Source organism: Bombina bombina, chromosome 3 (genome assembly GCF_027579735.1).
Source record: "Bombina bombina isolate aBomBom1 chromosome 3, aBomBom1.pri, whole genome shotgun sequence".
Taxonomy (NCBI): Eukaryota; Metazoa; Chordata; class Amphibia; order Anura; family Bombinatoridae; genus Bombina; species Bombina bombina.
The window spans coordinates 466,646,332-466,666,730 of record NC_069501.1 but is presented as its reverse complement, the minus strand read 5'-3'; the positions used below and the strand labels follow the sequence as shown (position 1 = coordinate 466,666,730).

Genomic DNA, 20,399 nt, shown 5'->3' with positions numbered 1-20,399 from the left:
CAACATCCAGATCTGTAATATATTAAATGAGGATTGGATATCATTAATACAAATCATGCCATGTTTAAAATCTTTACATTATTAGCAAATCAATTAAAAACTATTAATCCTTTGGTAGTCCCATGAGTTAATTGTTTCCTCAATTAAATTCATGATAAATATATCCTGTACTCTTATTTTCAATCAGTTGTGTTGTTTACTGTAGCTTAAATTATTTTTTTGTGTTATTTTATTCTCATCAATTGATGGGCATATGTTATAATTTATTTGGATTCTGCTTTTTTCTTTTTTTATTATGTATAATATTGAAAATAAGAATACTGTATTCTTCACATATATAATAATTCACATTTCATTTTGACCAACATGTGTAAAGCAATGCCACTTACAGCAAACCCATGTTAACGTGTATGCGCAATTCCATTTTCGCGATCATTGCGCAATGATTCCAAGCGGAATTACGCATCCGTCATTTGACCAACATGTATAAAGCAATGCCACTTACAGCAAACCCATGTTAACGTGTATGCGCAATTCCATTTTCGCGATCATTGCGCAATGATTCCAAGCGGAATTACGCATCCGTCATTTGACCAACATGTATAAAGCAATGCCACTTACAGCAAACCCATGTTAACGTGTATGCGCAATTCCATTTTCGCTCTGTGACGCATATTCTGTAGAGCGCAAGAAACATCATTCCTATTTCATGTGTCACTAATCTAAAATCAGATATCTAAACATCATATGTAGTGTATGTTGTGAGATCTGTATAGGTTTAGTATCTGACTATATACACATTTTTAAAAAAATAATCAAATATTAAGATATTATATGAAGTTGGATAGTTACCTGGTTCAGATTCTCCATCAGCTCCTCCCAGGCCACCGGACGGAGAAGCAGCTGCCCTGGCCCCCGGGTCAGGACTTTCAGATCCAGCAGCTGGGAGGGAAGAAGAGGAGGCCGAGGATGGCGAGGATCTAAATCCTTTGGGGACCCGGAGAGTGAGGAGCTCGCATAAAGTGACCTCATAAGGGAGTAGGTAGAGTTTCCGCGGGGCCTTTCTTTGGCCCCCTCTTTTACGGGCTTGTACCCACTCCCTTATGAGTTCGACTTTTTTTGTCAATCGCAACCTCATATCTCCGAATCTCCGCATGATCTGATCCTGGCTCCTCTGGACGTCACACACCAATTGAACCGCATTGGTGATAGACTCCCAGAGGGCCTTCTTAACAGGCGCATCTGTCAACCTCCTCTTGTTCCCAAACAGCTGGGGATAAAAGTCCTTGACGGCGTGGACCAGTGCAGCGCTCTCCTGCTTAGTAAACCTGGGAGGTTTCATGCCTGCTGGGTTGTAGAATATATAATATATAATAATAATATATACTGCCTGCAGGCATTAGAGAACTGACAAAGATGGCAACGTGTAATGGACTTTTATATGGTGAAGTGAACATGAGATGCACCATGGGACAAGTTATCTGTACATCTGATTGGATAAAAGTTTGAAATATTGTTAGAATGTCTGTGAGACCATCCTGACTCAAGTTGTGTTTGTGTGATGAACTCTGATTGGCCGTTCCTTAATGTTTCATATCTTAGCAACTTCCATACACATACCTCCTGGTGGTGCTGTTACTTCATTTTTCATGTAGAAGTATTTGTAACTCATGGGCCTGTCATGCGGATATGTGTGACACAGATTTAATATCCGTGATCCGTTAAATATTATGTTTAAATTCTCTTTAAAATCTAATACTGTCACATTATTAAATGTTGTAGACATTTTTCGGTTTAATAACGGTCTGTTTCTTTAATACAAATACGTTGGATTAATACACATTTAATATTGTATGTCTTTATTGTTCATAAAATCAATTTCGTGACTTATTGTGAAGTATTGACATTGCTCTATTAAATGTATTTATAATGCACATTGATTGTGTGCTATTGCGTGACATTAGTCTCTAATGTTTAAAGATGCAAATCTGGTGTTTCAAGATCCGTTTCCCACGCCACATTTCTGAATGTTCAAATTCAGGTTATAATGTCAGTAACTTGTATAATCTGTTTATAGATGTTAAACTGTTTGTTTGTTTGTTATTAGTAAATAAACCTCGAGCTTGTATTTGTCTGAACTGCTCATATATGTTATTGTGCAATGGCGTCTTTATTTTTAAATAGACATTACAAACAATCAATTGTATCAAATGATCTGTAGAGATAGAAATTGTTTAGACTTTAAAATGTAACTCAATTTATCTTTGTATTTAGATATCCTCAACATAAGACATTTAAATGCACATGGTTGAGCCAATCACATAAGGCATCTCTGTGCATCCACCAATCTTCATCTACTGAGCCTATCTCGATATGCTTTTCAAGCAAAGTATGTCAAGAAAAGAAGAGAAGTAAATACACTCTTTAAATCTCTTAAAGGGACACTGTCCAAACAAATGTAGCGTTCGTGATTCAGATTGAGCATGAAATGTTAAGCAACTTTATAATTTAATCCGATTCTCAAATGTTAAGAATTATCTTGTTATCTTTCTTTGCAAATCAATAATGATATTTTAGATTACGGACAATTTTGGCAAAAAACCTGGGTTGTCCTTGATGATTGTTGGATAAATTAATCCACCCAAAACAAAATAAATTCTGTCCATAGTACTGAAGCAAATAAATAATCAATTTAATGCCTTATTTTTAAAGTAATGATAGCAACATCACGAGGAACATTGATAATATGAGTCAATTTTTAAAGTTGCTTAAAATAGAATACTCGTTCTGAATGTATAAATCATTAATTTTTTAACTGTCTCCATTAAAGTATATTTTGAGTTCATGTCCCTTTAAGGAGACATTTCACAACAATGCTTGAAAAATCATAAACCTAGGCACCTTCCTTTTGCCAAATTAGTATAACATATGAGTAAAGCATATTTAGATTAAATTCTGGATTGTTTTACACACTGACTGAAATATATATTGTAATGGATGTATTTCGCAGTCTTCAGCTTCGAGGGACATTAAGCTGTATGTTATTTATGCATTTTGGATAAGATTATAATATTTGAACAACTTAATATGTTTTGTTATTCAATCATTAGATTGTAATTATATATAATCTTGGATTAAATACATATCTACATAGGCTATTTTGATGCTGATTGTTGGTTGCACATAGATGCCTTATGTAATGACTAAGATATGTGCATTGATGTATCTTTTTCTAAGTATATTTCAAGACTGAATGTAATTCTATAGTACTTTATTAATATGTTTAAATTCTTTAATGATTTTTTAAAATTCAAGACACAATATACTTTGTGAATGTCCCTTTAAGGACAAAAACATTCGGAATGTTGATTTAACATTGTTGAAAGAAACTAAAGGGGAATGAAAATTATATATAGATATGTGATGTCTAACCCAAGAGGTAAGATTTTAATAAATACATAATATTAATAACTATAGTTAAATGTCCCTTTAAATGACTCCACTAGAAAATAAAATCTATTAACATGGCATCCAATAACTAGCTTGTGCAAAATATGAAGTTAAATGACCTACCATTTATAAATTTAATAAAATAATGTTTTGAGATACCTAAGGAAGATACAAGATCTTATAAAATTAATTTTACATTCAACAACACTGTCACTTTAATGTAAGTGAACCACTTCCCTTCTTAAAAGTGAAACCAAAAACATTTTTGTCAAATTCTGACTACATATCCAAAATTATTTTAACATCAAAGAATTTCACAAGAAAAGCATCGATGGATCTCACTCCCCAATTATTTGAAAAAAGATAGTTTAATTTAATATTCTCTGAATCAGTGGATTTGCTAAAATTAATGCCTAATTTGATCTTATGCATGTGCTTGTCAAATAGACAACTACCAGTCATGGGAGTCAAATTGTTTTTTATTGACAGATTATATGGATATTTATTATAATCTGTTCAAAAGAGGGTATTTAATAATCAAATATTGATTATTACCATTTAAAAATAATTAAATTTTTTAACAAAAAGAAAAAAAAAATTCCGGGAAGTCATCAGACGACAATCTGAAATGAAAAAACAAAATTTTAATAAGTTAATACACACGTTTTAAAATATTCATAAAATACATTTACAATCATCTTGTGTCTATGCTCTGACTTTGTGCATAATTTTATAAAGATATTTATGAATTGAATTTTTGTATTAAAAACCAAACAAACCATACACCATTATATTGTGTAATAAAAATTAAATTTAAATATCAGATTTTCGAATTATACATAATAATGTATATCACATTTCAATAATAAATATATATGTATGCTGAACATAAATGTAATATTTCATGTCCATTCAAATACCTCTATATCAACTATAATATGTATTCCTTTTTCTGATTGTGATCCCTAAATATCTAATTATGAACTAAGTATGACTAATGTATGTAAGCTAATAATATTCGACATTCTTGCTGTGATTCTTAACTAGCATGCATTGGTAAACCAACCTGGATAATGCATGGTCTTTGAAAGTCAATTCAGGGGTAAACAGTTGATCTTCAATAGGTGTCTTATTCATCATTTCAAAAATAGAGGACTGTGAAATACCATCTAAAAATTAGAAAATAATCTAAGTGTCTGATTGTGATCCCTAAATATCTAATTATGACTAATGTATGTAAGCTACTAAGATTCAACATTCTTGCTGTGATTCTTAACTAGCATGCATTGGTAAACCAACCTGGATAATGCATGGTCTTTGAAAGTCAATTCAGGGGTAAACAGTTGATCTTCAATAGGTGTCTTATTCATCATTTCAAAAATAGAGGACTGTGAAATACCATCTAAAAATTAGAAAATAATCTAAGTGTCTGATTGTGATCCCTAAATATCTAATTATGACTAATGTATGTAAGCTACTAAGATTCAATATTCTTGCTGTGATTCTTAACTAGCATGCATTGGTAAACCAACCTGGATAATGCATGGTCTTTGAAAGTCAATTCTGGGGTAAACAGTTGATCTTCAATAGGTGTCTTATTCATCATTTCAAAAATAGAGGACTGTGAAATACCATCTAAAAATTAGAAAATAATCTAAGTGTCTCCAATAGGATACCTCCACAGCCTTATTCTATCAAATAGTTGGCACTTACCATGTGAACATGTCTTTGTATGGTTTTCAAGGTCAGCAGATTTGAAAGATAATGCCAGACATGATCCCATTGGTATTCTTCAATTTCAATCTTGTCTTTTTCCACTGTCAGTCTGGGAATTCTTCACTGTCATTCTTCGAATTCTTCCCTTTCAGTCTTTACATGAAGCCATCTCCCTAATGGCATAAATTTTTTAAAGAAAACTACTACTACAAGTGTGTGAATCAGTTCTGTAGCCCTCTTCCACCCCCCCATTTCTGAATCAATTTCTGTCACTAGCTTACTAAGCGTGTGTAGCATCTTGTGTTATGTTCTATCAAGTGTGAAGATGAGTCATATTGAGCAGAACGAACCTCTAATGTGTGACATTGAACCATAGTCATGCTAGAGGATAATTATGCTAGAGGATCCCTTTCTGAGTATTTAAATTTTAAGTAATGTGTAAACTAAATACTAGTTTAGAAAATGTATGCCATATGATGTATTTGTGTACAATTCATGCCAGCAACAGTCCATACATTTATACTTACCAGCTGATGTCCTCTTTAAAAACCAGGTGGCAAAGACTCGCTACAGGACCCAATGCCCAGAGCATCACCTATATTAATAAATGAAACACATTTTTAGCATTTGATGAACAATCCTAACATGTTTGCACAATTCTCTACTTGTCATTTCCCTAGAGTTCACATCTATTGACAATACTCCAGTCTAACTTCTATTATTTACCGTCTAAAGTGGCGGTTGATGAGTTCTGCTCTGACATCGAGCCCCTCGTCCCGAAATGGCCCCTCTAGAACAGGATCATCCTCCTCATCTCTGAGGAGGTTTCGTTGCGCCTGGACGCCCTGCAGCATCCCAGCCCGCTGTGCAATATTATGCAGGACACTACAGGCTATAACGATCTTAGCCACCTTCTTTGGGTTGTACTGGAGGGCTCCTCCCGACCTGTCCAGGCACCTGAACCTCATCTTCAGGAGCCCGAACATCCGTTCAACCACCGCCCTGGTTCTCTTATGAGCCCTATTGTAGCGCTCCTCAGACACATCAGTCGGGCTACGCAAGGGGGTAATAAGCCAAGGCCGGCTCATGTACCCAGAATCACCTATAAATTATGAACAGAACATAATTCAAACTGAATCCTCAAAATAGTATTTTGAGTCCAATAAAAGTTTTTGTACACGATAATCCACTAACAAATGTTTATTTTTTAAAATAATAATCTAGTTCAATATTATTCTCTATCTTCCCATTTCAGCTAAGACATGCTACATATGCATATTTCTCCTAAACCAGACCTTGTGTAAAATGGAAACGAAATGGTTACATTGCATTCTCTATCTGAGCATTTAAGGTAAGACATGCTACATATCTGCATTGAACTAAAACTAGACATTAGCGGAAAGAGACAATGACATGGTTAAATTGCATTAGCTAATATCTTCCCATTTCAGCTAAGACATGCTACATATGCGTATTTCTCCTAAACCAGACCTTGTGTAAAATGGAAACGAAATGGTTACATTGCATTCTCTATCTGAGCATTTAAGGTAAGACATGCTACATATCTGCATTGAACTAAAACTAGACATTAGCGGAAAGAGACAATGACATGGTTAAATTGCATTAGCTAATATCTTCCCATTTCAGCTAAGACATGCTACATATGCGTATTTCTCCTAAACCAGACCTTGTGTAAAATGGAAACGAAATGGTTACATTGCATTCTCTATCTGAGCATTTAAGGTAAGACATGCTACATATCTGCATTGAACTAAAACTAGACATTAGCGGAAAGAGACAATGACATGGTTAAATTGCATTAGCTAATATCTTCCCATTTCAGCTAAGACATGCTACATATGCGTATTTCTCCTAAACCAGACCTTGTGTAAAATGGAAACGAAATGGTTACATTGCATTCTCTATCTGAGCATTTAAGGTAAGACATGCTACATATCTGCACTGAACTAAAACTAGACATTAGCGGAAAGAGACAATGACATGGTTAAATTGCATTAGCTAATATCTTCCCATTTCAGCTAAGACATGCTACATATGCGTATTTCTCCTAAACCAGACCTTGTGTAAAATGGAAACGAAATGGTTACATTGCATTCTCTATCTGAGCATTTAAGGTAAGACATGCTACATATCTGCATTGAACTAAAACTAGACATTAGCGGAAAGAGACAATGACATGGTTAAATTGCATTAGCTAATATCTTCCCATTTCAGCTAAGACATGCTACATATGCGTATTTCTCCTAAACCAGACCTTGTGTAAAATGGAAACGAAATGGTTACATTGCATTCTCTATCTGAGCATTTAAGGTAAGACATGCTACATATCTGCATTGAACTAAAACTAGACATTTGCGAAAAGAAAAATACATGGTTAAATTGCATCCTATAGCTGAACATTACGCTAACATTTTAAAACTACAGTGGCAATTGTCAAACTAATTAACCATGTTGTGCACAAATACTCACCAACGAGATAACCAGGGGGCATTTGTCTTTCCTCAAACGGTCTCCACAGGGACGACTGAGCGAGGATGTGGGCATCATGACAAGCTCCTCCAAAATTCGCACACACATGCATAATCCTCATCCGTGCGTCACAAACATACTGCACGTTGAGGCTATGAAAATGTTTGCGATTTCTGAAGGGCAAGTCATCAATTGGAGCACGCAGCGCAATGTGGGTACAATCTATGGCTCCCAAGACATTGGGCAATTCAGCAATATCAAAGAATTCCCGCTTCAGGCGCCTCCAATCACCATCATTCTGTGGGAATCCTATGTATTGCTTACTGATACGTACCATGGCGTCCAGAAAGTTATCAAACACCACAGAGAATGTACCTTGAGCCAGGCCATGCATGTACATTTCTCCGGATTGAAAACTCCCGGAGGCCAGGACATATAGACAACTTAGCATCTTACTCATGGCGGGAACAGCAGTCCTTATTCTTATACGTGGCTCCAAATGAGGTTTAAGAAGATCGTAAAGGCCAATGAGCTGTTCGCGATTGAGCCTATACTTATCATAAACCTCAAAGTCGCTCATGTTTTCCAAGGTGGGTCTCACCCTGTAGACACGAGAACCTCGAACCAGATGACCCCTTCGTCTCAGTCTGAGCCGCCGAGGCTGCCTGATTCCATCAACAGCTAGTTCGCCAATAGCAGCACCAGCAGTGTCTACCATGTCATCGTCATCCATCTTTCAAAACAGCGTAACAAGGTATGCATTTGATCTGATGTGGATCACAAGTGATGCATTGGCCATGTTGTTTGGGGGATTTATAGTACAATTAGTCCAATGGTAGTGAGTTTGTAATGATTGCTAATTGTATTCACTTGTTTGTATGTGAGCGGCGCGAATGCTTTCACAGTGGGCGTTTTTTTGTTGTTTGCTGAAATGTTGTTTTCCCACAATGAATCTCAATGTGAAAGTGTCAAATATCACACATACAGTGCATGTTTGTAATGTTTAATCATATGCGTAATCAATATTTCTTAAACGCGATCTTATAGTAACAAGCACACGTCCAGGCTAACATGAATGAAAGTGCATAGTTGTGTATAATGTGCATCGAATGTGATCGATCAATGTTGCTGCAACATTGTTTGTAAACGATAAAGTAACATCTGCCATCTGTAGTATTGTATATATAAGTGATTGCCGAGCTGTCAATATTGTATGCGTCCCTTTAAAATCGCAATAATAATTCAGAACTTCCCGTCTGCCATCTGTAGTATTGTATATATAAGTGATTGCCGAGCAGTCAATATTGTATGCGTCCCTTTAAAATCGCAATAATAATTCATAACTTCCCGTCTGCCATCTGTAGTATTGTATATATAAGTGATTGCCGAGCTGTCAATATTGTATGCGTCCCTTTAAAATCGCAAGAAGAATTCAGAACTTCCCGTCTGCCATCTGTAGTATTGTATATATAAGTGATTGCCGAGCTGTCAATATTGTATGTGTCCCATTAAAATGGCACTAATACTGAAGAACTTCCGGCTGTCATCTGTAGTATTGTATATATAAGTGATTGCCGAGCTATCAATATTGTATGCGTCCCTTTAAAATCGCAATAATAATTCAGAACTTCCCGTCTGCCATCTGTAGTATTGTATATATAAGTGATTGCCGAGCTGTCAATATTGTATGCGTCCCTTTCAAATCTCAATAATACTGAATAACTTCCGGCTGTCATCTGTAGTATTGTATATATAAGTGATTGCCGAGCTGTCAATATTGTATGCGTCCCATTCAAATCTCAATAATACTGAATAACTTCCGGCTGTCATCTGTAGTATTGTGTATATAAGTGATTGCCGAGCTGTCAATATTGTATGCGTCCCTTTAAAATCGCAATAATAATTCCGAACTTCCTGTCTGCCATCTGTAGTATTGTATATATAAGTGATTGCCGAGCTGTCAATATTGTATGCGTCCCTTTAAAATCGCAATAATAATTCAGAACTTCCCGTCTGCCATCTGTAGTATTGTATATATAAGTGATTGCCGAGCTGTCAATATTGTATGCGTCCCATTCAAATGGCACTAATACTGAATAACTTCCGGTTGTCATCTGTAGTATTATATATATAAGTGATTTGCGATCTGACAATATTTATTAATTGTCCCATTCAAATCACCCTAATAATGCTGTTCCAAACTGTTATTTACGTATATGTTGTATTGTAGTATTGAGTGTTAAAGTTCAGAAAGGGGCGGTACAGTCGTGAATCTGTAATGTGTATGGTTGAATCTTCTAATGACGTCATCATATTATTAACCTGCCTATGTAGTTCTGAAATCCTCATTGTGTTGTTGTATATGACTACATTGTTATTGTGTGCTGAATAAAATCTAAATGTGTGCTTTGTGGTTGCGTGATGGGTGATGCGTGTTATGTACATGTATGTATATGTTGTGATTGTGTCCCACATATGCTGACTTCTATATAGCGGTCTGGCATTGTTGTTCCTTCCCATAAAGTGACATCTGTAATCTGGTGTAATGATTTTCTTCTTGTACGTAATTCCTAATGGTTTCTGGTGATGGAATCATGATGTTAAAAGTACAGTAAAATCCATATGTTCTGTTTTGTGATTCCTAGAGAGAATGTAATGTGTTTTTCCCCCATCATTTGAATGCACATGTATGAGTGTATGGTAAAAGTAATGTATGTGCATCCATGACTGATCATGTGTTAAGCCTATGTAGATATGCAGTTGCTGCAAGCATATGAGTTGAATAAATGAAATGCAATAATAAAGGTAAATGAGAGGTGTTTCCCATTGTGTACTGTTTGTGAATCCTGAAATGTTTTAATTATTTTTGTGTCCGTTTAAATGTGATTTTTTTTAAAAAAAAGTTTGTTACTAGTGATGTTGATTTGTAGTTGATGTAATGTAAAAGTATGAAACAATTTAATGCTGTTGTGAATATTCAATAAGTACAATCCATAAGTCCACCATAGGGAAATAGTCATTTCTTGATCTATTTATCATAGCTGGGTCTAACGCAGAAAAGCATGTATTTTTTTCCTATTTCTAGCGCTGGTATTTGGAGTTTTTAGGTCTACGCTATTTGCGTGCGTTAGGGAAATCTGTCTTTCTCGTGCACGAGCACGTCTTCCCCATAGAAGTCAATGGAGGCTCTAAATTTTGGTAATTTTTTTTTTCAAAGACTGGTTTTCCTCGTAAAGTGAGTGACGTCATGAGCTTTTGTGAAAAAGTAACTAAATCGTGTTCTTTTTGTAATAAATAAATATTTTGTGTATGTCATGTGGTGTATATTGTTTGTATGCATCGATGAGTGTATGTTTGTGATAATCTTATTAGTTAGATGTAGCTATATGAGGGTCTTTTCCCGTGTGTCAATGTAAGTCAATGGCAAAATGGATTTGTGTTGTTTTTTTTCTAACACCCGAGATCTCGCAACTTTGATCCTTTGTATTTTGATTAAAAATTATTAAATCTGAAAAATAAATATAGTGTAATGTTTGTATGAGTGTAAGTGTACTTTGTGTAATATTTGTTTTGTGATTCGTGGATGTTTATTTTGTCGGTATATGTTAACTACTGGGTTTGAGCTGTCGGTAGAGATTTGTGCGTTGGGTGATTTTTTAGTGTCGGTAACTGAACTCTAAATACCGGAGTCCATAAAAAACACGTGTTAGGAGCCTCTAACGCTGGTTTTGACGGCTAACGCCAAACTCTAAATCTAGGCCTAAGTGAGTTAAGCCTCTGAAAAGTCAACTCTAGAATTTCTCTACAAGCAGGAGAATCTTTGATCATCATGCATTATAAGAGAGAGAAGGGTGACAAAGCATCCAACCTTTAACAGTTCCATAAAATACAGTAAGGTGGGGAGCTCTGACCAAGGGGTAGATTTATTAATGGCTGTAGCGAATCATGTCCTCTCGACCTCGCTAAATGAAGACAGCATATGCTGTCAGCATTTAACATTGCACAAGCATTTCTAGTAAAATGCTTGTGCAATGCCGCCCATTGCTCAGGGGACGTTAATCATCCCAATGGCGGAGATGATTGACCGCTGCTTCTTAACTTCCGTTTCTGGCGGACTAGAAACAATGGTGCTTCGATGCAGTATCTGCTGCTTAATAAATAGACCCCTGAGTATTATTCTCTACTTAGCACTAGTTATTCTGAGGGTGCGGGTAGCTGCTGTTTCTGATCACATGATCTGAGAGGTGGAAACATGTGGCATTCAGAAAGCAGCAGTGGTCAAAACAAGATAGAGCATTAGACATGGAAAAGGGACTGTCTGGTATATCTGGGGCTAGCACCTTTTAGATGTTGAAATGGCTAAAATCATGATTGGGGGTTTTGCACCCCCAGAATCTTCTGGATTGCCAAGATCATACTGAAAAAAGACAGAATTAATTACCTGTCCTTTGAGTTGATGATTATTACATGTTACATGTAATTTTTTTTTATCAGAGTCAGATTGTTACATAATACATACCCTAATATCATATCCCCCAAGACTAATTATTGTAGGAGTGCATTCAAGGAGAGGGTAAGTTAAACGCTGAAATAACCTACATAGAAGGAACACTCTGATTAGTTGTTCTGTTATTATTATACAGCACCCTCCGTTTGGTCATTAATCACAACCAAATATATTTATTCTTTAATAATGAGGTTTCCTGGTATTGATTTTGGAATCATTATTATCTACTGCTCCCGGCTGGGCTTCTCCCACACTAATGAAGTCTATAAAAGGGCTTATTGATGTTTGTGACAGTGCTGAGACTGACGGAGACATGAGGACCATGTTATTCTGGGCAGGTAAGTGAGCAGCAGCAGTGACTGCACATTATAACAAAGTTATTGTAAAACAAATAAAGTACCACTAAAAATGCATCATTAAAGGTACTTTCTAGTAGAAAAATATAGTTCTATGTTTTGTTGAAACATTAAATAAATTCTGTATCCTTTACTACGGGTTAGATTGTATGTAGAGTGCAACCAATAGCACAGGGTGCATTCTCTTTTGTGCAACCTCGCACAATTTAGTATTACAAGTAAATGGTTAAAGGGGCAGTCTACTTAAAAATTGTTTTTGTTAAAAAAGATAGATAATCCCTTTATTACCCATTCCCCAGTTTTGCATAACCAACACTGTTATATTATTATACTTCTTACCTGTATGATTACCTGTATCTAAGCCTCTGCTTAGATGCACTAAGATGGCCTGCATAACTCCACAGGAGTGAGCACATTATTATCTATATGGCACACATGAGCTAGCACTGTTGGATGTAAAAAGATAATAAAAAAGTACTGAGATAAGAGGCAGCCTGCTTGGGCTTAGAAACAGGCAGAGGTTTAGAAGTTATAAAGTATATTAATATAAATGTTGGTTGTGCAAAGCTGGGGATTTGGTAGTAAAGGCTTTATCTATCTTTTTAAACAATAAAAAAGTACCCACATAAACTCCATACATCTCCAAAGGTTTCCATTTCACTTAAAGGGACAGTCTACACTAAAATTGTTATTGTTTAAAAAGTTAGATAATGCCTTTACTACCCATTCCCCAGCTTTGCACAACCAACATTGCTATATTAATATACTTTATACCATTCAAACCTCTAAATGTCTGCCTGTTTCAAAGGCTCTATATAGACAGACTCTTAATCACATGCTTTTGTATTTGCTTTTCACAACAGGAGACTGCTAGTTTATGTGGGCCATTTAGGTAATAATGTGTTCACACCCAGGGAGTTATTAAAGAGGTAGCACAAAACAATACTAAATGCAAGTCAATCCTATAATATAAAAGGCCAAGTGTGTTTGTCCAAAGATGTCATGCGCAGTAGAGACAGCGCAAGGACAAACACACCTGTCCTTAGAGTCTACCTGATCTGCTGTCGGCTGCGTGACAATGGTGGACGGGAGTTGGCGTGGCTGGGTGTGGCATGGGCGGGACAGGACATGGCATGGACGGGACCAAGCGTGGTGGGGGGCGGGGCTGGGTGCAATCGCACGAGAGAGACGGATCAAAAGAGAGGGGGGAGAGAGAGAAAGAGATGGGGAGAGAGAGAAAGAGATGGGAAAGAGAGCAAAAGAGAGGGGAAAGAGCAAAAGAGAGGGAAAAGAGAGGGAAGAGAGAGCAAAAGAGAGGGGAGAGAGCAAAAGAGAGGGGAAAGAGAGAGCAAAAGAGAGGGAGGAGAAAAATAGAGGGGTAAAAGAGAGAGAGCAAAAGAGAGGGGGAGAGAGAGAGTAAAAGACAGGGGGAGAGAGAGCAAAAGAGAGGGGGAGAAATAAAAAGAGAGGGGGAGAGAGAGAGAACAAAAGAGAGGGGGAGAGAGCAAAAGAGGGGGAGAGACAGAACGCAAAAGAGAGGGGGGAGAGAGAGCAAAAGAGAGGGGAAGAGAGCGCAAAAGAAAGGGGGGATAAAGAGTAAAAGAGAGGGGGAGGGAGAGAAAGAGGGGGGAGGAGGGAGAGAGGGGGAGAGAGAGAGAGCAAAAGAGAGGGGGAGAGAGAGAGCAAAAGAGAGGAGGAGAGAGAGCAAAAAAGGGAGAGAGAGAGCAAGAGAGAGAGAGAGAGAGGGAGGATAGAGAGAGAGAGAGAGGGGGAGAGAGCAAAAGAGAGGGGGGAGAGAGAGCAAAAGAGAGGGGGAGAGGGAGCACAAAAGAGAGGGGGAGAAAGAGCGCAAAAGAGGGGGGAGAGCACAAAAGAGAGGGGGAGAGAGAGAGCACAAAAGAAAGGGGGGAGAGAGAGAGAGCAAAAGAGAGGGGGGAGAGAAAGCAAAAGAGAGGGGGGAGAGAGGGAGCAAAAGAGAGGGGAAAGAGCAAAAGAGAGGGGAGAGAGAGTAAAAGAGAGGGGTTTGAGAGAGAGTAAAAGAGAGGGGGGAGAAAGAGAGCAAAAGAGAGGGTGGAGAGAGCAAAAGAGAGGTGGAGTGAGAAAGAGAGCAAAAGAGAGGGGGAGAGAGCGCAAAAGAGAGGGGGAGAGAATGCAAAAGAGAGGGGGAGAGAACGCAATAGAGGGGGGAGGAGAGAGAGTAAAAGAGAGGGTGAGAGATAAAGCAAAAGAGAGGGGGGGGGGAGAGAGCAAGGGGTGGGACCGCTGTACTGCAAAAAATGGCCCATGTGAACGGGCTTTAGGACTAGTAGATAATAAATAATCACAGTCATGTGATAAGGGGACTGTCAGAAGATGCTTAGATACTAGGTAATCACAGAGGTAAAAAGTATATTAACATAACTCTTTTGGTTATGCAAAACTGGGGAATGGGTAACAAAGGGATTATTTATCTTTTAAAACAATGCCAATTCTATTGTGATTGTCCCTTTAATTTCCTTATTTTTATGAACTGGCCTATACTTTTAATGGATAGTGAAGGGAGCGCTATTGTGACTCTGGTGAGTTAAGTGTTGCTCCTGAGAACAATACAAAATATAACAGTACAATTTTGAGCTTTTTAAGACTGGAGGTTGCCGATCTTTACTCAGTGTGAGAGTCAATGGGGCATATGTATCAAGCTTTGAATGGAGCTTGATGCCCCGTGTTTCTGGTAAGCCTGCAGGCTCGCCAGAAACAGCAGTTATAAAGCAGCGGTCACAAAGACCGCTGCTCCATAACCTGTCCGCCTGCTCTGAGCAGGCAGACAGACATCGCCGGAAATCAACCCGATGGAGTACGATCGGGTTGATTGACACCTCCCTGCTGGCGACCTATTGGCCGCGAGTCTGCAGGGGGCGGCGTTGCACCAATAGCTCTTGTGAGCTGCTGGTGCAATGCTGAATACGGTGAGCGTATTGCTCCCCGTATTCAGCGATGTCTGTCGGACCTGATCCTCACTGTCGGATCAGGTTCGACAGACATTGATAACTAGAGGCCAATGGATCATATGCCTAGTCTATTATGGGCTCGATTTATCAATCCCTACTCTCCCCTTTGAATGCAGGTTCATACAAGAGAAGCTCAGGATTTATCATGCTTCATGATTGGCTGTGTTTGCGGGCAGGGGCTGGGGTTGCATGCGAGTGCACAGGAGCGTTTGTGTGCAATGGTAAATGTGGGCAGCGGATTGCTGCCCACCAGAGGAGAAAGCCGGGTGGACAGGGGCAAATATGTATTCCCCTGTCCACCACAGGATGATAAATCAAGCCCAATGTATTTATGGTGAAATAATGTAAGAACTCTTTTAAAGGTCAGTGTAAACATTGGGAATAACCTATTTCAGATATGTAGAACAATGGCATTATAGCTTTTGTAGCGACCAATAAATTTATAAGTAACACCTAACAGCTTTACCTTAATTACAAATCTATGTATTTGCTATCTTTGTCCTTAGTAAGAGCTCATTGATCCTATCTGTTTCAACACATTTAGGCCTAGATTACAAGTGGTGCATTATTTTATTGCTCATAAAGTGCTAACTATGGTCAAGGTAAAAAATTAGCCGTCAGCTTAGCGATGGTATTAGGGATCGGCGAATGTTTTGCAACATTCGAAAAATGAAACACATTTTAACACATTTGATCATTTGTTTCGAATTTTGAATGTTTGTACAACATTCTAATATTTGTTTAATTTTATAGTATTTCTAATGCTTTCTTTTAATGTGATGGTAAATTGAAAGGATTTACTTATTACCATATGATTCTAAACTAAAAATTAATATGAGTTTAATTAATCAAAACATACAAATTTACTTGTAATAAGTTTAATTATAATGCAACACCTACTATTCAATGCTATCCGCCGACAGCCCTGACACAAATAATCCATTCCTTTGCACATGCGTTAGCGACATCATGCTGCTTCTAAGCGTATTTATATTGTGAAGACATAGCTGCCCACAGTTCATGGGATACGGAGAGTCATCAGAGTGCCTATTTTGAGCAATAGAAGTGTAAGTATAGGGCTGCAGCACTATTAAACTTTAACAAATGATGAATTAGAAATTTTTCAGCAATTTCATACTTAAAAATTACATATAGAGTTTTATTTTTTACATTTTTGATTCATAACTTATGAATAATTAGATTGCGGGTGGAGCCGAGATCTAAGTCAGTGATTTTCAACTTTTTTTTTGCCGTGGCACATTTTTTACATTAAAAAATCCTGCGGCACACCACCATCCCAAAATTTTACAAAATCACACATTGTAGCCTAATCATACAGTATATATATATATATATATATATATATATATATATATATATATATATATATATATATATATATATATATATATATATATATATATATATAAACAATTTAGTACATTTTAGTCAATTCAATTCAATTAAGATTTCTTAGCATGACAGTCACTACAACTATATATATATATATATATATATATATATATATATATATATATATATATATATATATATATATATATATATATATACTGTATATGTGTGTGATTTTGATACATCTTTGTTTTGCAATATATACACACACATACATGTATTCCCCTGTCCACCACAGGATGATAAATCAAGCCCAATGTATTTATGGTGAAATAATGTAAGAACTCTTTTAAAGGTCAGTGTAAACATTGGGAATAACCTATTTCAGATATGTAGAACAATGGCATTATAGCTTTTGTAGCGACCAATAAATTTATAAGTAACACCTAACAGCTTTACCTTAATTACAAATCTATGTATTTGCTATCTTTGTCCTTAGTAAGAGCTCATTGATCCTATCTGTTTCAATACATTTAGGCCTAGATTACAAGTGGTGCATTATTTTATTGCTCATAAAGTGCTAACTATGGTCAAGGTAAAAAATTAGCCGTCAGCTTAGCGATGGTATTAGGGATCGGCGAATGTTTTGCAACATTCGAAAAATGAAACACATTTTAACACATTTGATCATTTGTTTCGAATTTTGAATGTTTGTACAACATTCTAATATTTGTTTAATTTTATAGTATTTCTAATGCTTTCTTTTAATGTGATGGTAAATTGAAAGGATTTACTTATTACCATATGATTCTAAACTAAAAATTAATATGAGTTTAATTAATCAAAACATACAAATTTACTTGTAATAAGTTTAATTATAATGCAACACCTACTATTCAATGCTATCCGCCGACAGCCCTGACACAAATAATCCATTCCTTTGCACATGCGTTAGCGACATCATGCTGCTTCTAAGCGTATTTATATTGTGAAGACATAGCTGCCCACAGTTCATGGGATACGGAGAGTCATCAGAGTGCCTATTTTGAGCAATAGAAGTGTAAGTATAGGGCTGCAGCACTATTAAACTTTAACAAATGATGAATTAGAAATTTTTCAGCAATTTCATACTTAAAAATTACATATAGAGTTTTATTTTTTACATTTTTGATTCATAACTTATGAATAATTAGATTGCGGGTGGAGCCGAGATCTAAGTCAGTGATTTTCAACTTTTTTTTTGCCGTGGCACATTTTTTACATTAAAAAATCCTGCGGCACACCACCATCCCAAAATTTTAAAAAATCACACATTTTAGCCTAATCATACATTATATATATATATATATATATATATATATATATATAAACAATTTAGTACATTTTAGTCAATTCAATTCAATTAAGATTTCTTAGCATGACAGTCACTACAACTATATATATATATATATATATATATATATATATATATATACTGTATATGTGTGTGATTTTGATACATCTTTGTTTTGCAATATATACACACACATACACATACTATGGGTATGGGATATCGCAAGCCTAGCCCACCAGCATATTACTATATTTACCTCTGTGTGTACTTGTCTGAATAGGAAGCCTTGGTGCTATTTTTGTATATTCAGACATTCACTTTCCAGGAATGACAGACAAACTGTTTTGTTTTTTAACCAGAGCACCAGCTTTATCATACATCCCAACATTTAATATAGCCAAAGAGGGACACTTTTCTCCCCGTTAACAGAGCTCCGCTAGCCTCCCCCCACAAATAGAAGGGACACACATATTTACACACACATATATTTACACACACACACATATTATACATAGTCATACACACACACACTCATGCATATTTATACACACTGATAAACACATATTCATACACACACATATTCATACACACATATACATATTCACACACTCACTTACACCTTCACATATATACATACACACACTCACACATTTATACACACATTGATAAACACATAATCACACACACATTCATATACATATTTACACACACACACTCTCATATTTATTGAAGCACATTTAGGAAATGGTACTAGGTCCGTATATTTAAAAATTGCACACTAGCAAAGGCATCATGACAGCCTAGTTCCTAAACATACCACATGACCTTAACCTTGTATATGCCAAAAGGAAAAGTAATACTGGTGTACCCAGACCACATGATGAAGTATACACAATCCTAATGCTTTAAATATATGGGCAATATTCCCCAATGGGCTAATTTATCACCACTCCATTCGATAGTCAGATCGTAACTAATTCCTTTCCCATAAGTCATTATGCCCCAGCCCCATTAATTCCCCCTGGTACTTAACCCATAGTTGTGCTGCTGCTTCCTGGTGCTTGCTGTGATCCTCGGTGCTGCTGCCCTGCACTGGGCCGGGGAGGGGGTGCTGTTGACCGCTGTTACTATGGGGTAAGTTCTGGCTCATGTACTAAACACTTTACTTGTTCCATTACAAAGATGAGCCATAGGAAACCACAGAAACAGTGTACAGTGGATAAGAGAGAGAACGTAAGGGTGCTATGCAGTCACACTGCCAATAAGAACCCCCAATGCTGCCTGATGAAAAAGGAGAATAGGAGAGCCGAGAGCGCTAAACCTTTACACTGGTTCTCGTTGAGGCTTTACCACTGTTTGTCCAGCAGCGCTACTGAGTTGCGCTCCTGACTCGGCTTAGCTCGCTCCACATTAATCTTTTTATTCAGAATTAAAATTAAATGTATGACAACAAATGCAAGAAACATGACAGGTAAAATGGGGGAGCTGACACTCTTATTTGCAGAAGAGGACTATGATGTTATCAGTATAACTGAAACTTGGTGGGATGATTCACATGACTGGGCAGTTAACTTAGAGGGGTATACTTTATTTAGGAGGGACAGGAATAAGAAAAGGGGTGGAGGAATCTGCGTGTATATTAAACCTAACCTTAAACCTACAATAAGGGAAGATATTTCTGATACAGGTGACAATGTAGAGACCCTGTGGGTGGAAATAAAGAGTGGGAGGAAAAATCCTAAAAATATATTACTAGGAACATGCTACAAGCCCCCCAATATTAGTGACCTGGATGAAACTCAACTACTAATACAAATAGGTAAGGCTGCTAATAAAAGTGCTGTAATTATAGGAGATTTTAACTACCCTGATATAAACTGGGCCAATGAAACTAGTAATTCAGCTAAGGGGGATAGATTTATAAATGTTCTCAGGGATAACTTCATGTCACAATTAATAGAGGAGCCAACTATGAGTAACGCTATATTGGATTTAGTGCTATCAAATAATACAGAGATAATATCAAACATAGAAGTCAAAGAACATTTGGGTAACAGTGATCATAACATGGTCACATTTGAAATCTCTTTTCATAAGCAGTGTCTTAAAGGTTTAACCAAGACTTTTAATTTTAAGAAAGCAAAATTCAACGATTTAAGGTAATCATTAAATAACATAAATTGGGACAAAGTATTCTCTAATAAAAA

At 36.7% G+C, this 20,399-nt stretch overlaps 1 protein-coding gene across 1 annotated transcript in view; it reads left to right on the top strand.

The window, feature by feature from the left end:
* Nucleotides 1-12,461: 12,461 nt before the first annotated feature.
* LOC128651716 (acidic mammalian chitinase) overlaps nucleotides 12,462-20,399 on the top strand; it is a 116,341-nt gene continuing 108,403 nt past the window's right edge. The window contains exon 1 of the mRNA XM_053704702.1: nucleotides 12,462-12,501. Within this exon, the coding sequence (XP_053560677.1) occupies nucleotides 12,477-12,501 (25 nt within the window). The 5' untranslated portion in view covers nucleotides 12,462-12,476. The remainder of the gene's footprint in view (nucleotides 12,502-20,399) is intronic.